Genomic DNA, 19,574 nt, shown 5'->3' with positions numbered 1-19,574 from the left:
TGCATTACAAGAGCTCGGAAACAAAATGATCATTACAAACAAAAATAAAGGATGACATCACAACAAAAAATGGTCCATTACACAAAAACAACATATGTAAAAATTCCAACATACAATCCAGGAGAAACGGCATGAGAATGTGTGACACCATCACGCATAGTGGAATAAAAAAAAAAGGAGAGGCAGCAGTGGAAGAGGATACAAAGGAAACACCTTTGCATGATTTCATACGTGACACGACTGTGAGACATTCATTGATTTGTCAACAATCAAAGTTCTCCCATCAACTTTGCAAACGGAAGAACGCAAAGGAAGTAAAAGCAACTGGCAAAGGAAACCGCACACCGCCTTGCTAAAGTATTGGTTAACTTTCATCTGTACAAGCACCCGTCACTCAGGTTCCTTAGCCGTGGATGGGTGGGGTTAGACACAAGGTGCCAACGCAGCGGGAGGCCGCAAGACGCAGTTTCAACTTGGCTTCATCAAATAAAAACAGCACCGGGTGCGAAGGAGGGGGCTGCCAAGCGGACACACAGGAGGAGACAAAGGAAGGACAAAGGAAGACAGCACATCAACAGGAATCTTCCCTGGACAAGCGACCCATGATGAGTGTGACCATTTGGTTATCGTCATCCAATTCATTGCTGACAAACGTCTGCGTGGAAGGAAGAAGGGGTGTGCATGGCTCTTTCCTGTTAGGGAACGACAGATCAACGAGGGTGAGAGGTCCGTGTCACGAGGGGAAGGGGGGTTGTCACAGTCGGATGAGGAGGTGAGGTCAGATCCGGGGCAAGTACTTCTCAATGAATTCCTTTACCGCCAGCATCTCCTGCAAGCCAAAGACACAGACGTTACACCCAGGACAACTGATTAGTCAAATACCGTGACATGACTATGACTATTACTATCAGGAGGAGCCGAGTACGGGGAGGGGGGATGGGGGGCACGGTATTCGGACCCACGCTCTGAGCATCCGCTGTGACGCCTCAGAGGTCTATGGCAAAGGGCTGCAGTGCTGGCAGCTTGATGCTTGGTTAACTTGGAGCTTGGTCGGTACAACCAGCACGCCAACCGTCTTCCTCACAAAGAGAATGTTTGTTTCCAAGGGAGCTCAGGGGAAGCTACAGGCCAGCATCACAGGCAGGAGGGGCAACAAAGGAGCGTTTGATTTGCTCGCCTGCACAGAGTGTTTTCAATGCTGGCTTCAGGGAGCTACTTGTAATGTGATGTGATCATTCCCCATATGCTGCTGATAATCAGCATGTACATCTATTTCCGTGTTTGGGGGTCTTGGCGAGCACATCGCGACGCCGTACTGACAGTAGTTGCTACTCTGGTGACCTTCACAGCTGCATGAAAGACCCCCATGGCGTGCGGTGGTTCCCACACCTGAGAGCAGGACGAGTGAGGGACCCCCGGGTATGTTTTGAAGGTGATCATCTGCGGGTTGACGATGCATTTGAGCTTTTCTGCCGTCATGGCACCAAAATGCACAGGGATCATGTCGTCGCTCTCGCCGTGGCACTGCAGGATGGGCAGGTTCTGGTGGCCATTGGACGCCTGCACAGGAGAGATCCCACATCAGCACGCACTTTTAAAAAGCACGCTTTCAAAAGCAATTCCAACAAGCACCGAAGGGAAGGTCTTGTGAAGGGGCAGCCAGCAGCTGAGGGCCACGACGCCGGCCAACTGGTGCTGGCAGGTCAAGGCGGTGTACAGGGACAAGGCCCCGCCCTGCAGGAGGAGGAGACAACGTGGGTATCATCGCTAGTGTTTCAAGGTCTTGGAAGCTCCTGCCGGGCTGCCTACCTGAGAGAAGCCTCCGAGCATGATGCGGTGAGGAGGGATGCCATTTTTCGCCTCGTGTTCAATGATGGCCTTGACTGCAGGGAGACCAGAGACATCACCAAGGCACAAGTCGAGGTCGTTACAAGTTGAGGAAATCAAACATTGATCCCAAGGAATCCCGTTGAGGTCCAAAAGGGGGGCCGTGACCACCATTCCCTGATTGTAGACGTATGTTCTGCCCTTTGACCACTGAAGGGAGCTATAGACTTGCTTCCCACGAGGTGCACCGCCCGAGCTTGGATTAAGGAACCTGTTCTCTGTATTCTTCTCTTTGGCAGCCATTTTGTTTCGGGGTGCCACAGCTTGGCCGTAAATGCTTCATGTGCGTTTCCTTGCTATTTGTCCTACCTTTAGTCCCCCAACAAGCTTTTAGTGTGTTTCAGGCCCTTTAGCAGGCCAGCAAGCACAGGAAACGATGCAGTGTAGACCAGCGGTTCCCAAACCTTCTACAGCCACGTACCCCGACTCCTGCACCCTTCATCAACATCAACCTTATAGAAATATTGAAGATGATTCGTGGCCTCATTCATGTTTCTAGATTGTAGTGACTGCGGGTGAAAGATGTGTATTTAGCATGGCGACATGGTGATAGATGTGACTGGTAAGTAGATGCCAGTAGATACCAGTAGATGCCAGTAGATACCAGTTATCATCCTATCATCACATCCTTCCTCCATTTCAGCTTGACCCAGGATGGCTATGGTTTAAGTCTGCATGTACGTTTCATGGCAAATAGAAGGGGAAGGTTGACCAATCCTGATGAAGCTTGGTTTAACATTGGTGTCCGGCTCCGAAAGGACCACCCCCCCCCCCCCGCCCCCCTCTAATGTAATAGTACCTGAACTAGAAAAGTACATACGAGCAACAATGAAGCCTCATTTTGGGGTGAATCTCCATCACAGTGCCAGATTGTCACGGCTGGGGCCGTGTGGGGATGGAACACCAATAGCAATGACATCTTCAAGGTCATTCACACGTACCTGTTTGTTGATATGACGCACACAGAGCAAGGACCAACTGCCACGCTGCCTCCTTCCTGTTGCAGTCTCCTCACACTGAGGCGTTCAGGCGCACTCATAATTTGGAGTTTTAGGTGCCAATTGTTTTTCATTTTCATTGACGTACCCCGGGCGTACGCATACCCCACTTAGGGGACCACTAGTGCAGAGGGTGACCCCAACTCACTGTTTTCAGCTGCCTTCTTGATCCCACACTCGTCCTCTGGGATGTCGGGGCTGAGACCCATCAGGTCGAACCTGCACACAGACAAAGTCACTTTTAATTTGTTTCCAGGCAGCAGTGTGGGAGGGGCCGTGTGGGAGGGGCCGTGTTTACCAGGCGGGCATGGTGACGTTCCTGCTGAGGGTGACGGGGATGCGTGGCCTACGAGAGGACAAGACAGGAGGGTGAAGACCTACTAGAGCCCCAAGGTGAGCTGCTTTGACCGCTCAAGGGACTCACGCGTGGGGGCAGATGAACTTGACATGAGGCAGCTGGATGCCCGTCAGGGTGTCGGCCCACCCGTGCCTGACGACAAAGAGGGATAATATTCAAGCAGGGGGGGCAGCATTCACCCTTACCAATACCGACCGTCCCCGGCAGACCCGGCCCCCAACCAAATACTGCACAGCTCATCCTGTACTCTCTTCTTTCTGTGTTCTCTTCTTTTCAACATCTTGTCTGATGTTGAGGAAAATATCTCAGCAATTTGGGAACGCAAGGAGGAAGACCTTTTGTCAAACAAAGCTGGTCTTTCTTTTGGGAGGAAAGGAGATGCTCATCAACAACTTACCCCGTGTCTCCCAAACCATGAAGGAAGATCACCTGCAAGGTAGGGAAACCAACAGTTGAACTACTACTAATCACAAATATTCAACTCATCCACATCCTACTTGCAGCATACTGGATGTACCGCCCGCTACATCCTCCTACTTCTTCCCATCATGGCAGCCCGAGACCTCAGGTCATATACGTATACACCCTAACGCTCCTACTACACCATACGGTGGATAAAAGAAACAGGAAGTGACGTTGGGGGAGGACGGCCGCAAGAGTGGCCCATGTTATGATGAAGATGATGATGTTTATTATTGTGACTGTTGTGAGATCATTGAATTAAAGCCTGTTGTTCCAGATAGCATCAAGTCTGGTGCTTGTGTGTTACTCGTGACACCTAGTGGCCAGTGTATACAACACCTCATCAACATCTAAATGGTAACTTTACCGTGTATTTGAGGTGCTTCCGCCATTTTTATGTTTGATAATGCTTCATCGAAGCCAAGAACAGCTAAGGTGCTGGACTAGCAGGCTGTAGTCAACTAGCTAACGTATTGTATTCATTTGGGGAAATGCTGATGGACTGAGGGTGCCATGTTGGAACCGCAAGTACGCACACGCACGCAGGTCACATACACAACTAAAAAAAGTGCATGTTGCCATGAAATCAGACAAAAACTCACCGCTGCAGTCTCCTTCTCGTTCCCGGACACCGTCACAGTCTCGGCGAGCAGCGGCACAGACATGTTGTTGCCACACATACACTGACAGAGTCTGCAGGGGGAACAAAGAGCACCTTCACACCTTCACACCTTCCCTTTACTGCATCAGCGTTCGACAAGGTGCTGGCTGACACCACCTTCTTCCTGCGGGCCCACATGTGGGTCATCTTGGTCTACTGAAGTCCATACTGAACATGCCGAGCATGAACATGCTGCAATTCCACAATTCCAAAAAATATCTTGAAAATATGAGCATATATTGCAAGCTACCAATATCATTTCTAGTAGGTTACACTCTACTGCACTGTGTGTGTACGGATGCTAGCGGCCCCGCCTCCACCCATCCAGACTGTATTACTGAGAAGAGGGCTCACTTCGTTCATGCGGTTGTTCGATGAACCCTCTTCCTGGCTTTTTGGAGGACCACCACATCCCCTCCCATGTTTCGGTGTGTGCCCCTCAGTGAAACCCCTTCACTGAAAGAGGTGGGAGGAGCTCTAATCAGGATGATTGACGGCAGTCTAACCTTTGGTTCCTTCCACGGCCCCCACAACCATCCCCAAGCGCGAGCACACAAAGGAGGCAATGCCTCGCCCTCGGCCCCTCGGGGGAGCCCAGCACGTGGTCCTGTTCCAGGCCACTCCCAATGATGGCTTCCTAAATCTAACCTACGACTTGCTAGGAATGTAGCAGCTATACATCCACCCATACTCGACTTGACTGCTGCCAACCACCACCATGGGAATATACTGCAGTCCTCTCCCGGACGCACTCGGGATGGGCGATACGGTGGAAATAGGTATCGGTCCGATACCGTCTCAATATTGCATCTTTCAATGGTTTGGTGCGTGACAATATCGACGATGGAGCGATAAGAGTGCGTCAAAACCAGCAACAGCAGATACTTGTTGAAAAGTGACAGCGATCTCATCACACTAGCATCGACTCGATACAGATTCTACCCCAGTTATCGACCAGAGCAACATTTGGATCGATCCGCCCACCCCTCCGCATGCACACAATACACCAGCAGATCCGCATCCGTCAACGGGCGCACTAATCCGGGTCACCATTCCCCGCTTCGGGCCGAGTGAAACGGCCAAGGCGGTTAGAAGTGGCGGTTAACGCGGAGGAGGACGTCGGTGGCGGGAGGGTGTCGACGAAGAGAACAATGGTGGCTTCTTCTTGGCTCCTCACCGCCAGTGATGGCATTCAGCTGTGCGAGCCCGCCACCTCCCCAAAGAAACAGCCGATAAAACGGACCCCCACGTCGGATTAAACCCCGACTAATCCGGCCACACGCACACGTACGATGCTAGCAGGCTACCACAATAACTTGTTATTGTCTGCTACCGGCGAGCTGGCGTAACGTCACAAAATGGCCACCCCGGAGTTCGGCTTCAGGGGGGACCCAAAAGCTCCGCGTATAAAGCCATCAAGCGCGCGGTGTAAAAAGGTCAAATATGAGGGAAGGGGGGCGTTTAAACGACGGCCCGCCTGCTGACACAAATTCTTGCACTCACCGCTTTGCTGTCCCACTTCACGACGAAACGGAACTTCCGGTTAGCGTCAGCACACAAATGAGGGGTGGAGCCGTGCGTAGGCACGTCACGATATAGCCACGCCCACCAGCGATAAGGTTTTTCCTAACCATGGTTTGAACTGGGAACTTTTTTAGCGAAAAGACCAACTCAACCAAATATGCGAATAACTTATACATATTTCAGCAGGTATGTATATTTTAGGAGAATATATAACACGGCTGAGGCCTCCACAGTCGCCTGAAAACAGAATAAAATCAATTACTAATGTCGTATTTAGCAATGAATGAAGTTAGCTTAGCAGATTTTAAAACGATTAGGACCGTCAAACATTCATTCATTCATTCATTTTCTACCGCTTTTCCTCACGAGGGTCGCAGGGGGTGCTGGAGCCTATCCCAGCTGTCTTGCACGGGGAGAACATGCAAACTCCACACAGAGATGGCCGAGGGTGGAATTGAACCCAGGTCTCCTAGCTGTGCCGCCACCGTCAAACATAATGACATCAACTTTTGTAGTGTAATGAACGCAGGCGCATCATGTCAAGCCACACCTCTCCGTTACGGCGGCAGACGGAAGTCGTGTCGTTTCACCGCAGCCCGACCCACTTGAATGACTTTACGCTAAACGGTCCACAGGCATGTTTGGCACAGCTGGGGTAGGCTCCGGCATACCCCCACCCTCTGCAGTGCCATTCCACCAGCATACACGCGCGTCCCACTCACAAAGACCAAAGGAAGCACGTGTCCTCTTTGTCACTCGAGATGCCTTCACGGACACCCTCTTTATTCTGCCTGGTAAACACACACAAAGACAACAAGTGGATATTCAAATCACTCAAATACTTCAAGTATGTTTGGAACAACATGTCACTTCCTCCTAAATGTCTTTGAACGCAACTCATCTTGGCTGCTAATAAGAGGGTTGAAATGTTAGGCTCATGGAAGAAGACGAGGCGGTGCGTTTGGGTCTTTCTCTTCCTGTCATACTTGACCTGCACGGGCGCTCTGATCAACGTGTTTTATTTTAGCAGCCACTACCAGCAGGTTACCAGCGAGCGCCGACGGGTCTCCGCCACAACATCAACTAGAGTGGAACTGCCGTCGAGCGTGGCCTCCTCACACGCAGGCAAAGAAAAAGAAATGCGTCTCCAAGCTCCTCGGTGACAGCGTCCGACGTCCCGGTCATCGCGTCAGGAAATGAAGTTGCTTTGCGGGATCATGCTCTCCACTTTGTGGTCGGCAGGGTTGGCCGCCGCCTCGTAGTTGCAGATGGTCACATGGTGTCTGTGGGCCTTCAGGGACGCAGACGCCAGATGTTAGACAAAGCAAGGGGAAGCGTCAGACGGAACGCCATCCTCACGCAGGGTGCAACCAAACGTATGACAACAAAAGCCAACCTGGGCGCCTTCACGGGTATCCAAGTGATAAATGCAAATCCAAGGCATGCTGGCTCACTTCCTGTGCGTGTGGGCTTCCCAGCATGCCTTGCAGGTTCTACACCAGTATAAAAAGCTCTGGTTTTGTGTGTTCCTCATGTGTTTTTGGTTGCACCCCGACATTTGGGTGGAAAAGCAAACGTTCCAGGTTATCAACAGCCTGATGACGGAGGGGGTGTGTCTGGTCAGCAATGCTAAAGCAGGAACATCTTTGTTCCTGTAAGGTCTCGTCTAAGACTGACCTCGGAGTATTCCCCTCTGAGCCCGATGTAGTAGATCCGGGTGCTCCGGTCTCCAAAGTTCTTGGAGATATGGATGGAGAGGTGCTGGACGTTGGAAAAACGAGCGATCCTGGAGGTCACACAGACACATTTAAAAAAAAAAGGAGTAACCATCCGCGGCCGGCCTCGTCGACCACAGCGAGCCTCACTTTGTCGGGTACTCCAGCTGGGCGCTGGGGTCTCGGTTGAGTCTGAAGGCTTGCTCCGGTTCCCGGCCCGTGTCGTCAAAAGACATCTGAGGGATGTTCTTGTACCTGGAGGCAACACATCTGTGAGAAAGGGTTCCCTGCTCCCGTCCTTTAGGATGTCGCTTCACTCACAGCCGGATCTCGGCCGGGTGAGAGTCGTCGTCTTCTCCCGAGATGATGATGCCTTTCAGCTTGACGCTTCCTGTGAAACTGAGCGGGAGACGCCGTGGTCACGGCCACAGAAGCTAAGCACAACGCTCTAAGACAATCCTGCCGTGACGTGTGCGTTTCTCTGCTGTGAGATTACACAACCTCAGAGGCGGCATCGGGCCAAGGGAAGTGTGCAAGGAGCGTCGCGTCCACAACTTACGGGATATTGAACAGCAGCTCCTCATCCGCGTCACTCTCCACATACTGCAGTGGGAAAAACAAGGGAATGATCAAGCCCAGTAATATCGTGGCTCAAACCACCGTGCCGGCCATCAGGGCAGTCATGTTGGTCACATGTCACTCGCTAACAAAAAACACGTCTCCACGCCAAGCACAGGGGGAGGGCGCACGCTGGAAGAGTAAGGAAAATGAGCAGCAGGAAACAAAAGCTGAGGCTTTGTGTTTCAGAGAATCTTTCCCGAAAGACTCGCGAAAAACGTTGCCTTCAGGTCTGCGCATTTTCATTTATAGTTTCATGTTTTCTAGAAATATTTCCGCTGCAAATATTTAGAAAATGACAAACCATACACACAATCAACTTTCTCTCAAATTCTTGAGAATTGGCTTCCATGTTCAGCACAAATGAAGCCATATAATAATAAGGTTAATGTAAATACACGTTTGTATTACAAATTCATTTTACACACATTTTGGTAAGAATCAACTTAAGCAAAAATTGTGACCTGAGGAGTATTTTCGGAGCTGAGCCAAAAGAACCGGCTCCCTGAAAAGAGCCGATATTGCCATGCCCAGAAACACAGAAAGTTAGCAAAATGCGTCCCCTCGTGGCTGTGCCTCGTATTGCAGATGGCAATTTAAAGATGAAGATAGACGTTTAAAGATGGCGTTTAAAATGAACTTTTGGCGTCACATCCAAAATAAAGGTTGTAGGATGATAAGGTACTGCCGTGTGGTACCCACCCCCGGCAGGCTGCATGTACCTTGTCCCGGTCGTTCCGCTGGTCCCACGGCTTGAACACCAGCTTGCCGTCGCCGTCCCTGCTCTCGTTCAGACACTGCACCTTGTCCAGGTCGATGCGTCGGTACAGTCCGTACTCGATGCCCCTTTCGGCGGGCTCATGGGAGCCTTCGCAGCCGCAGCCGTGGTGGTGGTGGTGTCCGCGGCCGTGTCCGGACATGGTGGCGGCGTCTTCGTGTTCCGGAAAGAGGGAATAGTTAAGCGGAAGCGAGTGGCTGCGGACGCCGGCGTGAGGACTTCCTGACAAACACAACTTTCCCTCGGCACGAGCGCCCACTTCAAACACCAACCCGACTCATACTTCCGGGTTATGCTTTTCATAATATAATTCCATGTTTTTCATCTCTGAAAGTAATTGTGAAACGGAAACGTTTAATGGGTAGCATTGCTCGTGTAAGGGACCAAGTAAACTGTCATTGGTACAATAACAGCACTCTGGCCAAAGTATAGACCTTTCTTACACCATTAGATATTCACTTCCGGGTCATTGATTTTCAAATCCATTCTCACAAACGACTACACATCTTGGGTATTTTTAATGTGTGTTAGAGCTGTTATAATTGGCGTACTAAATCAATAGTAGCATTTTTTCTTTCTGTAACACAAACAGTTTGGGCTTCTGTGTATATATACTTCCGGTTTAGGGGTTGTAAAATAAAACTCGTGTTATTGTCTCAGGAAAATGACAAACTTTGGATGTAAAATGTACTACTGCTGGTACAAGTGACGATGACGGACTCCTTAGTAAGTAAGCAGAGCGTTTCTTTCCAAAACAGACGATTGTTGGCTGCAGTCGTCTGACTGTCATCCAGCCTTACTTTGAAAGAGTGGACTCTGTATTGTGGTCACGTGGATGACAGACATCTCCACACGTACACAATTGGGCAAAAAGTCCTATTTAATACAAATGACCATAGAACATTTCTTAAAATCTAATAAAATGACAGGTCTTCATCTACTTCCTTGAGGGTCCAAGTGGGAGGGGTGTCAGGACAAAGTCAATAAATATCACATCACTTTGCTTCTTGCCAGTGAAGCAGATAAGAGAATATGTACACAGTCGGACAGCAGGAAAGGAGATCTTCAGCTTTTTCAAACGCATGGCGAGGTAAAACAAGTTGCTGTGCTGGTTTGCAACGTGCCCCCCAGCCCCCAAGTATGGACATGAATGTGATAAAAAACTTGAATTCCACCTTTTTGTCTCTCCTTCACTGAACTATCACAGAAAACAAAAAAAAAATGGACAAAAAGGTTAGGTTTGGTTTGGTTTGACACCCCCCCCCCCCCAAAAGGCCTTCATTAAAAGCCACTGAAAGGTCACATGTTTAGTTGGTCGGGGAAGGAGCGCCACCCCGGTTCAATGGAAAGGAGGCGATGTTTCAGCTCCTATCGGCGGGAGAATCTATTCTTGAACGCTTTGATTGTTTTGGCCATCATGGGGGCGATTTCTGGGGAAAGGAGACGACATGAGATGGCGACTTTGCAACAACGGACGGAACTTCCTCCCAGGATGCAGTCTTACTTTTCACCTGTGGCTTTTCCCGAGAGGCGTGTCCTCCACCTGTTGCCCCGCCTCCTCCTGCTGGGGGCGCTGAGGAGCGGGACGAGCTGGGTGACGGGATGAGGAGGGAAGAGGAGGAGCGGCTGGAGTCGCCGGAGTAGTCGTTGCTTGCTGGTCTTATTCTGAAAGAGCCAGGAAGAGGAAACAATGATTTCACGTGTCAAAAAAACAAACAGGAAAGAGTCATCGCTGGGTTAAAATCTTGGATGCGGTGCCGACTTGATGGGCGTGGCAGCGGCGGTGGAGGCTGCAGAGGAACCGTTGGTGGTGCCAAACTTTTCCTGCCGGCGGCGGACGTCTCGCGGCGGCTTGGCGGCCGAGTTGACAAACGCGATCTTGACCTGCCGCCCTGCACGGCAAAGACACAAGACCACACGTGCTGACTTTGGGGAGCTGGCTGACCGAGACAAAGCTTGGCGGCACGGCCCCCCCCCCACCTTTGGGCTTGTTGGCGTGCGCCGAGCTGATGTTTTGGGTCAGCCTCCTCAGGCGCGCCTCTCGCTCGTCGTGCAGCCGCAGGTAGAGCTCCCTCCAGGACTCGTACTCTTGGGGGGTCTCCCGCTTGAAGTCCCGCTGACAGTGACGCATCCACAGCTCGTCCGATTCCTCGGTGAACCACTGGAGACAAGAAAGTTTTACCGGCTCTTATTGTTGCAGGCTGCACAGCGACAGGAAGAGGAAACATGGCTCACCTGGTTGCTCTGCTCGATGCGATACAGCTGCTCCGGGGTGCACCGCTCCAGCACCGGCTGCAAGATGGTAAACGGCACCCCTCCCACCTCGGCAATGGCTGACGCAGAGGCAAAGCCAGGCATTGTTGACGGGGGGACTAATCATAAGCTCTCGTGCCCCCAAAACACCCCCTCACTCACAGTCGATGTTGTTCTGCAGCACTCGGATGCACTGCTCGTACAGCGTCATCATCCGGGGCAGGTATGAGGTCTTGGACCCCGAGTAGACCACCATCTTGGAGTTGAATCGCTTCCCCGTGAAGCCCGCGTCCTCCTCGTCGTTGTAGACAGGACCTGGGGGGGAGAAAGCGGGGGGTCCGGTGGGACATTTGGAGCGCCACAGATGCACGCTGTTACCTTTCCGTCTCTGAGGGGACAGCGGCGTGATGTCGATGGAGGGCAGAGGTCTGTAGTTGGGCTGGATGTCTGGCAGAGGGATTTCAGGAAGTGAGGGAAGAGGTTCCACCGCCTGCACAGAGCATTCGTTTGCACCTCAGTGACTCCTTCTAAAAACCCGGTGCCAAGTCCTCCCGGAAGAGTGGAAGCTCCGTTTCCTTCCTTTATTCTCCAAAAGAGACAAGTTGACTTGTTTGTCCTAATGTGATGACATGACATCATACCTCGCTCTTCTTTCTTAAAGGGGACCTATGATGGTGGAACCTGGTGGAAGTGGAAGTTGGTTTTGGAACCGCGTGAACAAACGCATCCGATAATTTAAAGGGAACACTCCCAATGAGACCTAAAGTCCAGGTTCCACCAGGCGGAACCAGGTTCCACCAGGCGGAACCAGGTTCCACCAAGTGGAACGTTGCATTCTAGTGTTAGCGCATGCCATAGCAACCGATGAGGTCGGCACTTTTGGAAGTGTGCCCTGAAAGAAGTTTGGGATGGAGTTTTTCCTGACTCCAGCTCACAGTGACACCACAGGGAATATGATGTGCCCACAATATGGGCGTGACCAATTGTGGCGGAGTGGCCGTGGGTGGAGGCGGGCTGTGGGAGCAATAAATGAAAGCCAAGGAAATCCAGATGGAATGGGTGCCGATTGCGGAAGATCTAGAAAGCTTTGCGTGCGGGTTGTGGTGCCTGGCTGCTCTATAGGAGTCCACAGCTCAATCCAAAGGACGCATCATCGGTCCCCTCTCATGATGTTTTTACAATGTGCCGCACTTTGGACACCCCTGGTTTAGCATGTCTCACCTTTCTGCGTTTTGCCGGAACAGCCGAAGCCAAGTCCGAGTCAGACCTCCTTGTCCTGGTAGCGCCGTTGGTCTTGCTCGCTTTGGACGAAGAGGAGGAGGATGAAGATAAGGGGGCGGGCTGAGACGTGCGGCGATGAGACGGGGCGGTGGAAGCGTGGGAAGGGTGTCCGTGTGACGTCGTCGTCTTCTTCTTCTTCTTCTTCTTGACAGAGGACGATGTCGGGGCATCGTACGTGAGGAAGGACTCAAAGGACATGGTGGGGGTCTCAAAGTCGTCTTCCCCGCTGCCCCCGGCACCGGGAGAGTCCTTCTGCGCTCGCAGCGGTCGCCCTGGAAACAAAAGCACAGACACAGGAAGTTCCTTCGATGGTTCATATGCTCCAGTCCTGCAGGTGGCAGCATTACAAGGCTGAGCTGTGAGAAGAAACAACAAACAACAAGGAGGAGTCACAAATGAGTCATGAACTCGCCCTCACCATCATCTCCACCCTTCCTGTCCTCATGTGACTTCCTGTCCTGCTTGGTGGACTTAGGTGGCGGACTCGGTTCCCTGTCGGCACGCCGCTTCTTCCCCTCGCTGCGGGAGCCTCCATCACGACCGCCCGGCATGTGGTGTCGGCGCTGCTTGTCGTGGCGGTGGTTCCCGTGGGCTTTGCCGGGCTTGGCGTGTTTGTCGTCTCTACGGGGAGGCGGGCTGGGTTCCGGTTCCGGCTCGGGGCTGTCATACTCGTCAGACTGGTCGCCCCCCGGCCGCCGGGGGCTGTACTGCTCAGGCCGCGGTGGCGAGGGGGAGTAGCTGGCGTGGCGGCTTCGCCCTTCATCCTCCTCTTCCTCTTCTTCTACGTAGGACGGCTCTTTCTCCTCCTCAGGGGAGGGCTCTCGCTGGTGCCGTTGGCCCGCATCACTGGAGCCTCGAGAGTGTGACCGTGGCGCCTCTTTGGCGTGATTGGCGCCGCTTCTGTGGTGGGACAAAAACACCAGCATCAACGATGGCGCCGCCTGGAGTGACTGACAAGTAGACCGGCCAATGACTGCACAGACATTCTCACAAATACACTCGGTTCATGACAGCAGCATCCAAAAGGCTCTTCCTACTGAATTGGAATCTTTTTCTGTTCGCTCTATAGGAGGAATTGAAATATTGATTTGAATATTTGGACTTTTCAATCTTTCTAAAGTTGACTGCTCTTACAAATGCGGTGGTTGAGTGGTTAGCATGCAGGCCACACAGTCAGGAGATGGGAAGACCTGAATTCGATTATCGGCCATCTCTGTGTGGAGTTTGCATGTTCTCCCCGTGCATGCGTGGGTTTTCTCCGGGTACTCCAACCCCCCCCATTCCAAAAACATGCTAGGTTAATTGGCCACTCCATAGGTATGAATTTGAGTGTGAATGGTTGTTTGTCTGTATGTGTCCTGGGATTGGCTGACCACCAGTCCAGGGTGGACCCCGCCTCTCGCCCCAAGACAGCTGGGATAGGCTCCAGCACCCCCCACCATAGTGAGGATAAACAGCATCAATGGAGGGAAGATGGATGGACGGATGGATGGGTGGGTGGGTGGATGGATGGATGGACAGATGGATGGACGGACGAGTGCAGACGGATGGGTGGGTGGATGAAAACAATGATAATGAGTTGATGGAAAAATGAGAAAGTATCCAGGAGAAAGGAGACCAGAGGAATATTTATTGGAATGAGTGGTGGTACGAGGCTAGCAGAGCCATGGTACGAGGCTAGCAGAGCCATGGTACGAGGCTAGCAGAGCCATGGTACGAGGCTAGCAGAGCCATGGTACGAGGCTAGCAGAGCCATGGTACGAGGCTAGCAGAGCCATGGTACGAGGCTAGCAGAGCCATGGTACGAGGCTAGCAGAGCCATGGTACGAGGCTAGCAGAGCCATGGTACGAGGCTAGCAGAGCCATGTCCTCCACTAGTTTACATGACGTTAGCAGGTGCTTAGTTGGGAAAAGCAGCAAAATGGAAAAAGATGTGAAACAAAGCTGTTCTTGAAAGGTGTTCTTTTTGCACAGATATTTCTGATGGGTGCCATCCTGGGGTCCGGTCTTTTGGCGGGCTGGTTCTGGCTGGTTGGCGTTGTCAACAAGCGTCACTTCTCCAGTGCAGTCCCATCAAGGATATCATCACGTGATGTCTCCAGTGCAAGATACTGCACTTACTTTCTATCTGCTCATTTCGTGTTCTCACAGTACTTCCCAGCAGGTCCCAAGGCAGACGAGCAGACGGCAGATACTTCTCCGTGGACTTCAACTCTATTGTTCTTCCAGGGAAAGAAGAAAAGGAATGCAAGAGGAAAGGCTGCGTAGCATCCAGATACCCCAACAAGCATCCTTCATCTGTCTGACCATACACGTCTACCGTACTGGAGATGACTAGCTTGACATACAAGATTAGCATTAGCTTAATGCTATCTCCTCTAGAAGAGAATGTACTCCTAGAAGTACTTAGCACTCGATGCGGCCGTCACAAGATGAAAAATACTCACTTGAAAATATCCTTCTGCTTCCTGCTTCAAACTTGTTCCCAGGTGGGGGCAGGAGACCGCCCCAGAAATGTGATCAAGGTGGAAAATGAACTTCATCGAGCTTCTTCAACTTGTCCACTCATAAATGTATAAACGGATGTCAACTATGAGGCCATCCATATATTCCAATTGTTATTTCTAGATGCATGGAATACGGCCACTTGACTTTTGAGCAGCATGCTTGGTGAGCGGCGTAGCAAAAGGACAAAGACCAAAAGAGGGGGGGAAGAAGCTATTGGCGTGCAAGGTCGCTGCTTTATTTGGCTTTTTATTCCCACCCTCTCCTGCCATCACTGAATTCAGCATTGGGGCTTTTTGGGGACGAATTGGGTTGTTCACGTGCATGACAACACCAACATCGGCTTTGGCAAAAAATCAAGACATTTCAGGGGTCCTGAAGGCCAACCCCCAAAACTCGCTCAGTAGCGCCCGCTTTTAACTTGGCCACCAGTTTGACAGGATGCCACTAAATCATGACGGGATGCACAGAAAGGCTCAAGGAAGGCGGCCATTTTGGTTTGAGGCTGCAAAGGGGCGGAAAAACGGTGGTTCTATTTCAACAAAGCGGATGAAAAATCAGGCCGTGTTACTGCAAAGGATTTTAGGCTGTTCCAAAGGTGTGGGCGGGGCATGGCAACAAACATTCATCCATTTTCTACCGCTGATCGTCACGAGGGTCGCGGGGTGCTGGAGTCTATACCAGCTGTTTTCCGGCCCTGGTGGCCAGCCAATCCCAGGGCACATTTCGACAAACACCCCCCCCCCCCCCACCCCACCCCATACCAATGGGCAATTTGGAGTGGCTAACATGTTTTTGGAATGGGGGAGGAAAGCGGAGTCCCCGGAGAAAAGACACGTATGCACGGGGAGAACATGCAAACTCCACAGAGGTGGCCGAGGATGGTATTGAGCTCAGGTCTCCTAGCTGTGAGGCCTGCACGCTAACCACTCGTCCGCCGTGCAGCCTGGCAACTAACATTGATATCAATCAGACAATTCAGGACTAAACCTGCAAAGGTAAATGACTGTGCTCCACGAGGCTGGATCTTCATCATAATGGTCCTCCAGCTGAATGATGACTTCCTTGTTCATCCCAGCAGCACCCAGTGGCAACATCATCATAATGGTCCTCCAGCTAAATGACTTCCTTGTTCATCCCAGCAGCACCCAGTGGCAACATCATCATAAAGGTCCTCCAGCTAAATGATGACTTCCTTGTTCATCCCAGCAGCACCCAGTGGCAACATCATCATAAAGGTCCTCCAGCTAAATGATGACTTCCTTGTTCATCCCAGCAGCACCCAGTGGCAAGATCATCATAACGGTCCTCCAGCTAAATGATGACTTCCTTGTTCATCCCAGCAGCACCCAGTGGCAACATCATCATAAAGGTCCTCCAGCTAAATGATGACTTCCTTGTTCATCCCAGCAGCACCCAGTGGCAACATCATCATAATGGTCCTCCAGCTAAATGATGACTTCCTTGTTCATCCCAGCAGCACCCAGTGGCAACATCATCATAAAGGTCCTCCAGCTAAATGATGACTTCCTTATTCATCCCAGCAGCACCCAGTGGCAACATCATCATAACGGTCCTCCAGCTAAATGATGACTTCCTTGTTCATCCCAGCAGCACCCAGTGGCAACATCATCATAAAGGTCCTCCAGCTAAATGATGACTTCCTTGTTCATCCCAGCAGCACCCAGTGGCAACATCATCATAAAGGTCCTCCAGCTAAATGATGACTTCCTTGTTCATCCCAGCAGCACCCAGTGGCAACATCATCATAAAGGTCCTCCAGCTAAATGATGACTTCCTTGTTCATCCCAGCAGCACCCAGTGGCAACATCATCATAAAGGTCCTCCAGCTAAATGATGACTTCCTTGTTCATCCCAGCAGCACCCAGTGGCAACATCATCATAAAGGTCCTCCAGCTAAATGATGACTTCCTTGTTCATCCCAGCAGCACCCAGTGGCAACATCATCATAAAGGTCCTCCAGCTAAATGATGACTTCCTTGTTCATCCCAGCAGCACCCAGTGGCAACATCATCATAAAGGTCCTCCAGCTAAATGATGACTTCCTTGTTCATCCCAGCAGCACCCAGTGGCAACATCATCATAAAGGTCCTCCAGCTAAATGATGACTTCCTTGTTCATCCCAGCAGCACCCAGTGGCAACATCATCATAATGGTCCTCCAGCTAAATGATGACTTCCTTGTTCATCCCAGCAGCACCCAGTGGCAACATCATCATAAAGGTCCTCCAGCTAAATGATGACTTCCTTGTTCATCCCAGCAGCACCCAGTGGCAACATCATCATAAAGGTCCTCCAGCTAAATGATGACTTCCTTGTTCATCCCAGCAGCACCCAGTGGCCACAGCAAAAGGAATGCACGCGTCACCCTGGGATGCTGCTGTCAACTTTCATTCCTTGGCTTTTCTTTGTGTTTTTTTTTACCTGTCTGCAGGCTGCGGGACGAGCTTCTTCCACTTGGCGACCAGGCCTTTTGCCACCTCGGCGGCGACTTCGTGTTTCCTAAAAGAGTTGACCGTCTTCCCCACTCCAGTTTCCTACCAGAGAGGAAGAGCGCCAGTGAGTGAACTGGACAGAAGAGCCTCTCGGCCTGGAAACTTTGACGCTCAAACCAGTACTCCCAAAGGGGACTGAGCGATATTGGGCTTTTGGCTGATGCTAAAACCAGGACAACTAAAGCTACCTTTTGGAAGTCTTGTATCAGCAAGGAGTCAAAAGAGCACTCACCACCAGGATGTCGACGGTCATCGGAAGCTCGCCCAGCCTTTTCAGAGTCTTCAGGAGCTGGACCAAGAGGGAGAAAGAACATCAACATAGTGACGACAGTGGAGAAGGCACGGATGATTTCCATTCACAGCAATCTGCACTCATCTCTTCAAAATGACGTCTTCGTGTCTTCACTCACTTCCAACTCCATAATGAGATGAACAATCTGCCACAAGGAGCACTTCTCTATCTCGGCGTTTACATTAGCACAGCACCGCTTGTACAAAAGGATAGCCCGAAAAACATCCCAACTTAAGTTCATATTTTGTTTGCGTGTGTTAATCTGTCATCGTGTGGGAGCTGGCTAGCTAGCGAGCTAGCTACTTGGCTAACTGAGCTACATTGGCCCACAATAGCATCGGACATTTAAATTCATCACTTGTGTGAACGCAGCAGGTTTACGCCGGTTTCAACCCGTCGTTATTCGTCTAAAATGGATTAGATGATCTGTGAAGCAAGTTTAAAGGCTCGCAATTATCGTGACGTTTAGCGCGAGGCGTTCACGGGCCATCGGATAACAAGCAACTATTCCTACAAGCGTCAATATTCATACCCTATCTGCACTAACATTTAAACACAGAGGTCTACAATAATGTCCATTTTAAGGTTGCTTGGAGATGCATGGCGTGTTTTTCGAGTGTTCGGGGACGTGGCAGAGCAATGTAAAACAATTAGTAAACACAGACACACAACTAGCAAGTGTTACACGACATGAGTCATTCTCCCCCATTCATTAGTGAGGATCGCCGGATCCCATAATCCATTGATAACGACTATAAGGGTTAACCCTAAAAGTAATACTGAAAATAATTAGCATACTATATTCGTCTGTCGCCATCGTGTGTACAACATTGATTTCATCGACAATCATACAGTCATATGATCCTGTCGTACGTGAATGCATCACCCCAAACACTACGCTAGCCGTCCAGGATCGGCGGAGGCCTCCGTCGCCTTCGGGGCTGCGGTGACAAACGGCCACCAAGGTCCGAACCAGTCGCGGTCCAAGACCTCGCCGATCCCGCCGCATCGCATCCCGGCATTTGTTACCTTTCGGGGCTCCGGACTCTCCATGAGCCGGGACTGAAGTCTGTCCACTGTTTCCAGCAGGCCCTCCGCCATGTTTACTGCTGGCAAATGTTGGCCCGGAAGCGGCTTCATCCCGATCGGGAAGCAAATTTCCGCAACTTTCAGGCGTTGTTTAATGGCCATTTTCACGACAAAACACCCATAAAGTGTCCGAATAAGCGACTATTAAACTCCTAGTAGTCGATCCGACGTGAGGGAAGGGGTTTATTCTCTGCCAACTTGTTGAGGGAGTCGATCAAAGACGGAAGTACGTCATCATACACTTGTTGACGTCAGAACTACACGACGTCACAGTTTTTTAAAGGTTTATTTCTCACACTTGTTACTTTCGATAGAAACCCGATGCAGTATATTGGGACAATATTAGACCGAAAGTTTCCAGGAAAAATCCATGTATGTTTCCCAATACATACAATATAACATAGCATAACATAAAAGTCGAGTGTTTTATGTCATAAATATTTCATGAAATAAAATGTACGTGAACCTTTCTGACTGCTTTGGCTACGGCCCGCAGTACTGATTTGTGCCACTGGGGGCAGCAGAGGGAGATCGTGAGATGTCATCTGCTTGGCAGGTGGAGTCTGCTAAGAGGACCTATTCTGGGATATGTATGGCGGGGGGGGGGGTGTTCCATGGGGTGCCTCTATTTGGACATG

The 19,574-nt window shown here is 50.9% G+C and overlaps 3 protein-coding genes across 7 annotated transcripts; all 3 read right to left on the bottom strand.

Annotated features, from left to right (window-relative positions):
• Window positions 1-164: 164 nt before the first annotated feature.
• Window positions 165-5,915, bottom strand: lypla2 (lysophospholipase 2). Of its 2 annotated transcripts, none has more exons than XM_058047919.2 (10): window positions 5,870-5,915; window positions 4,308-4,398; window positions 3,641-3,672; window positions 3,310-3,375; window positions 3,184-3,231; window positions 3,034-3,104; window positions 1,810-1,883; window positions 1,633-1,734; window positions 1,390-1,560; window positions 165-829 (listed from the first exon to the last, which is right to left on the bottom strand). In XM_058047919.2, the coding sequence occupies exons 2-10, from the start codon at window positions 4,383-4,385 to the stop codon at window positions 779-781; spliced, it is 693 nt and encodes a 230-aa protein (XP_057903902.1). In that variant the 5' UTR covers window positions 4,386-4,398; window positions 5,870-5,915; the 3' UTR covers window positions 165-778. The 2 variants fall into 2 exon arrangements, with proteins under 2 accessions (XP_057903902.1, XP_078647913.1); XM_078791787.1 differs by lacking the exon at window positions 5,870-5,915 and adding an exon at window positions 4,484-5,679.
• Window positions 5,916-6,475: 560 nt separating this feature from the next.
• Window positions 6,476-9,396, bottom strand: pithd1 (PITH (C-terminal proteasome-interacting domain of thioredoxin-like) domain containing 1). Its single transcript, XM_058047920.2, has 6 exons — window positions 8,946-9,396; window positions 8,165-8,208; window positions 7,927-8,004; window positions 7,756-7,860; window positions 7,568-7,676; window positions 6,476-7,181 (listed from the first exon to the last, which is right to left on the bottom strand). Exons 1-6 carry the CDS (start codon window positions 9,141-9,143, stop codon window positions 7,080-7,082), a joined length of 636 nt encoding a protein of 211 aa, XP_057903903.2. The 5' UTR covers window positions 9,144-9,396; the 3' UTR covers window positions 6,476-7,079.
• Window positions 9,397-9,863: 467 nt separating this feature from the next.
• eloa (elongin A) lies at window positions 9,864-19,156 on the bottom strand. 4 transcript variants are annotated; one of them, XM_058047914.2, is made up of 12 exons: window positions 18,877-19,155; window positions 17,788-17,844; window positions 17,485-17,597; window positions 12,954-13,435; window positions 12,476-12,807; window positions 11,633-11,744; window positions 11,417-11,569; window positions 11,237-11,334; window positions 10,982-11,162; window positions 10,764-10,893; window positions 10,506-10,666; window positions 9,864-10,431 (listed from the first exon to the last, which is right to left on the bottom strand). In XM_058047914.2, exons 1-12 carry the CDS (start codon window positions 19,036-19,038, stop codon window positions 10,370-10,372), a joined length of 2,043 nt encoding a protein of 680 aa, XP_057903897.2. In that variant the 5' UTR covers window positions 19,039-19,155; the 3' UTR covers window positions 9,864-10,369. The 4 variants fall into 4 exon arrangements, with proteins under 4 accessions (XP_057903897.2, XP_078647912.1, XP_078647910.1 ...); XM_078791786.1 differs by having other exon boundaries at window positions 10,513-10,666; window positions 11,417-11,744; window positions 18,877-19,156; XM_078791784.1 differs by having other exon boundaries at window positions 11,417-11,744.
• Between the last annotated feature and the right edge of the window lie 418 nt (window positions 19,157-19,574).

The sequence above is a fragment of the Doryrhamphus excisus genome, linkage group LG7 (assembly GCF_037039965.1).
Source record: "Doryrhamphus excisus strain RoL-2023G ecotype Guam linkage group LG7, RoL_Dexc_Guam_v1.1, whole genome shotgun sequence".
In the NCBI taxonomy this organism is placed as follows: Eukaryota; Metazoa; Chordata; class Actinopteri; order Syngnathiformes; family Syngnathidae; genus Doryrhamphus; species Doryrhamphus excisus.
This window is presented reverse-complemented; position numbering and strand designations above follow the sequence as displayed.

Excerpts from the sequence above, each read along its gene's own strand:
- eloa (XM_078791784.1), bottom strand. The coding sequence starts at position 19,038 with ATGGCCATTAAACAACGCCTGAAAGTTGCGGAAATTTGCTTCCCGATC. Across the intron at positions 11,335-11,416 it reads GCTGCAGAACAACATCGACT|CCATTGCCGAGGTGGGAGGG; the intron begins GTGAGTGAGGGG and ends CCTCTGCGTCAG. Across the intron at positions 11,163-11,236 it reads GCATCGAGCAGAGCAACCAG|TGGTTCACCGAGGAATCGGA; the intron begins GTGAGCCATGTT and ends TCTTGTCTCCAG.
- pithd1 (XM_058047920.2), bottom strand. The coding sequence starts at position 9,143 with ATGTCCGGACACGGCCGCGGACACCACCACCACCACGGCTGCGGCTGC. Across the intron at positions 8,005-8,164 it reads GAGCTGCTGTTCAATATCCC|TTTCACAGGAAGCGTCAAGC; the intron begins GTAAGTTGTGGA and ends TCTCCCGCTCAG. Across the intron at positions 7,861-7,926 it reads CACCCGGCCGAGATCCGGCT|GTACAAGAACATCCCTCAGA; the intron begins GTGAGTGAAGCG and ends TGTTGCCTCCAG.
- lypla2 (XM_058047919.2), bottom strand. The coding sequence starts at position 4,385 with ATGTGTGGCAACAACATGTCTGTGCCGCTGCTCGCCGAGACTGTGACG. Across the intron at positions 3,673-4,307 it reads ACGAGAAGGAGACTGCAGCG|GTGATCTTCCTTCATGGTTT; the intron begins GTGAGTTTTTGT and ends CCTACCTTGCAG. Across the intron at positions 830-1,389 it reads CTCACTCGTCCTGCTCTCAG|GAGATGCTGGCGGTAAAGGA; the intron begins GTGTGGGAACCA and ends TTTGGCTTGCAG.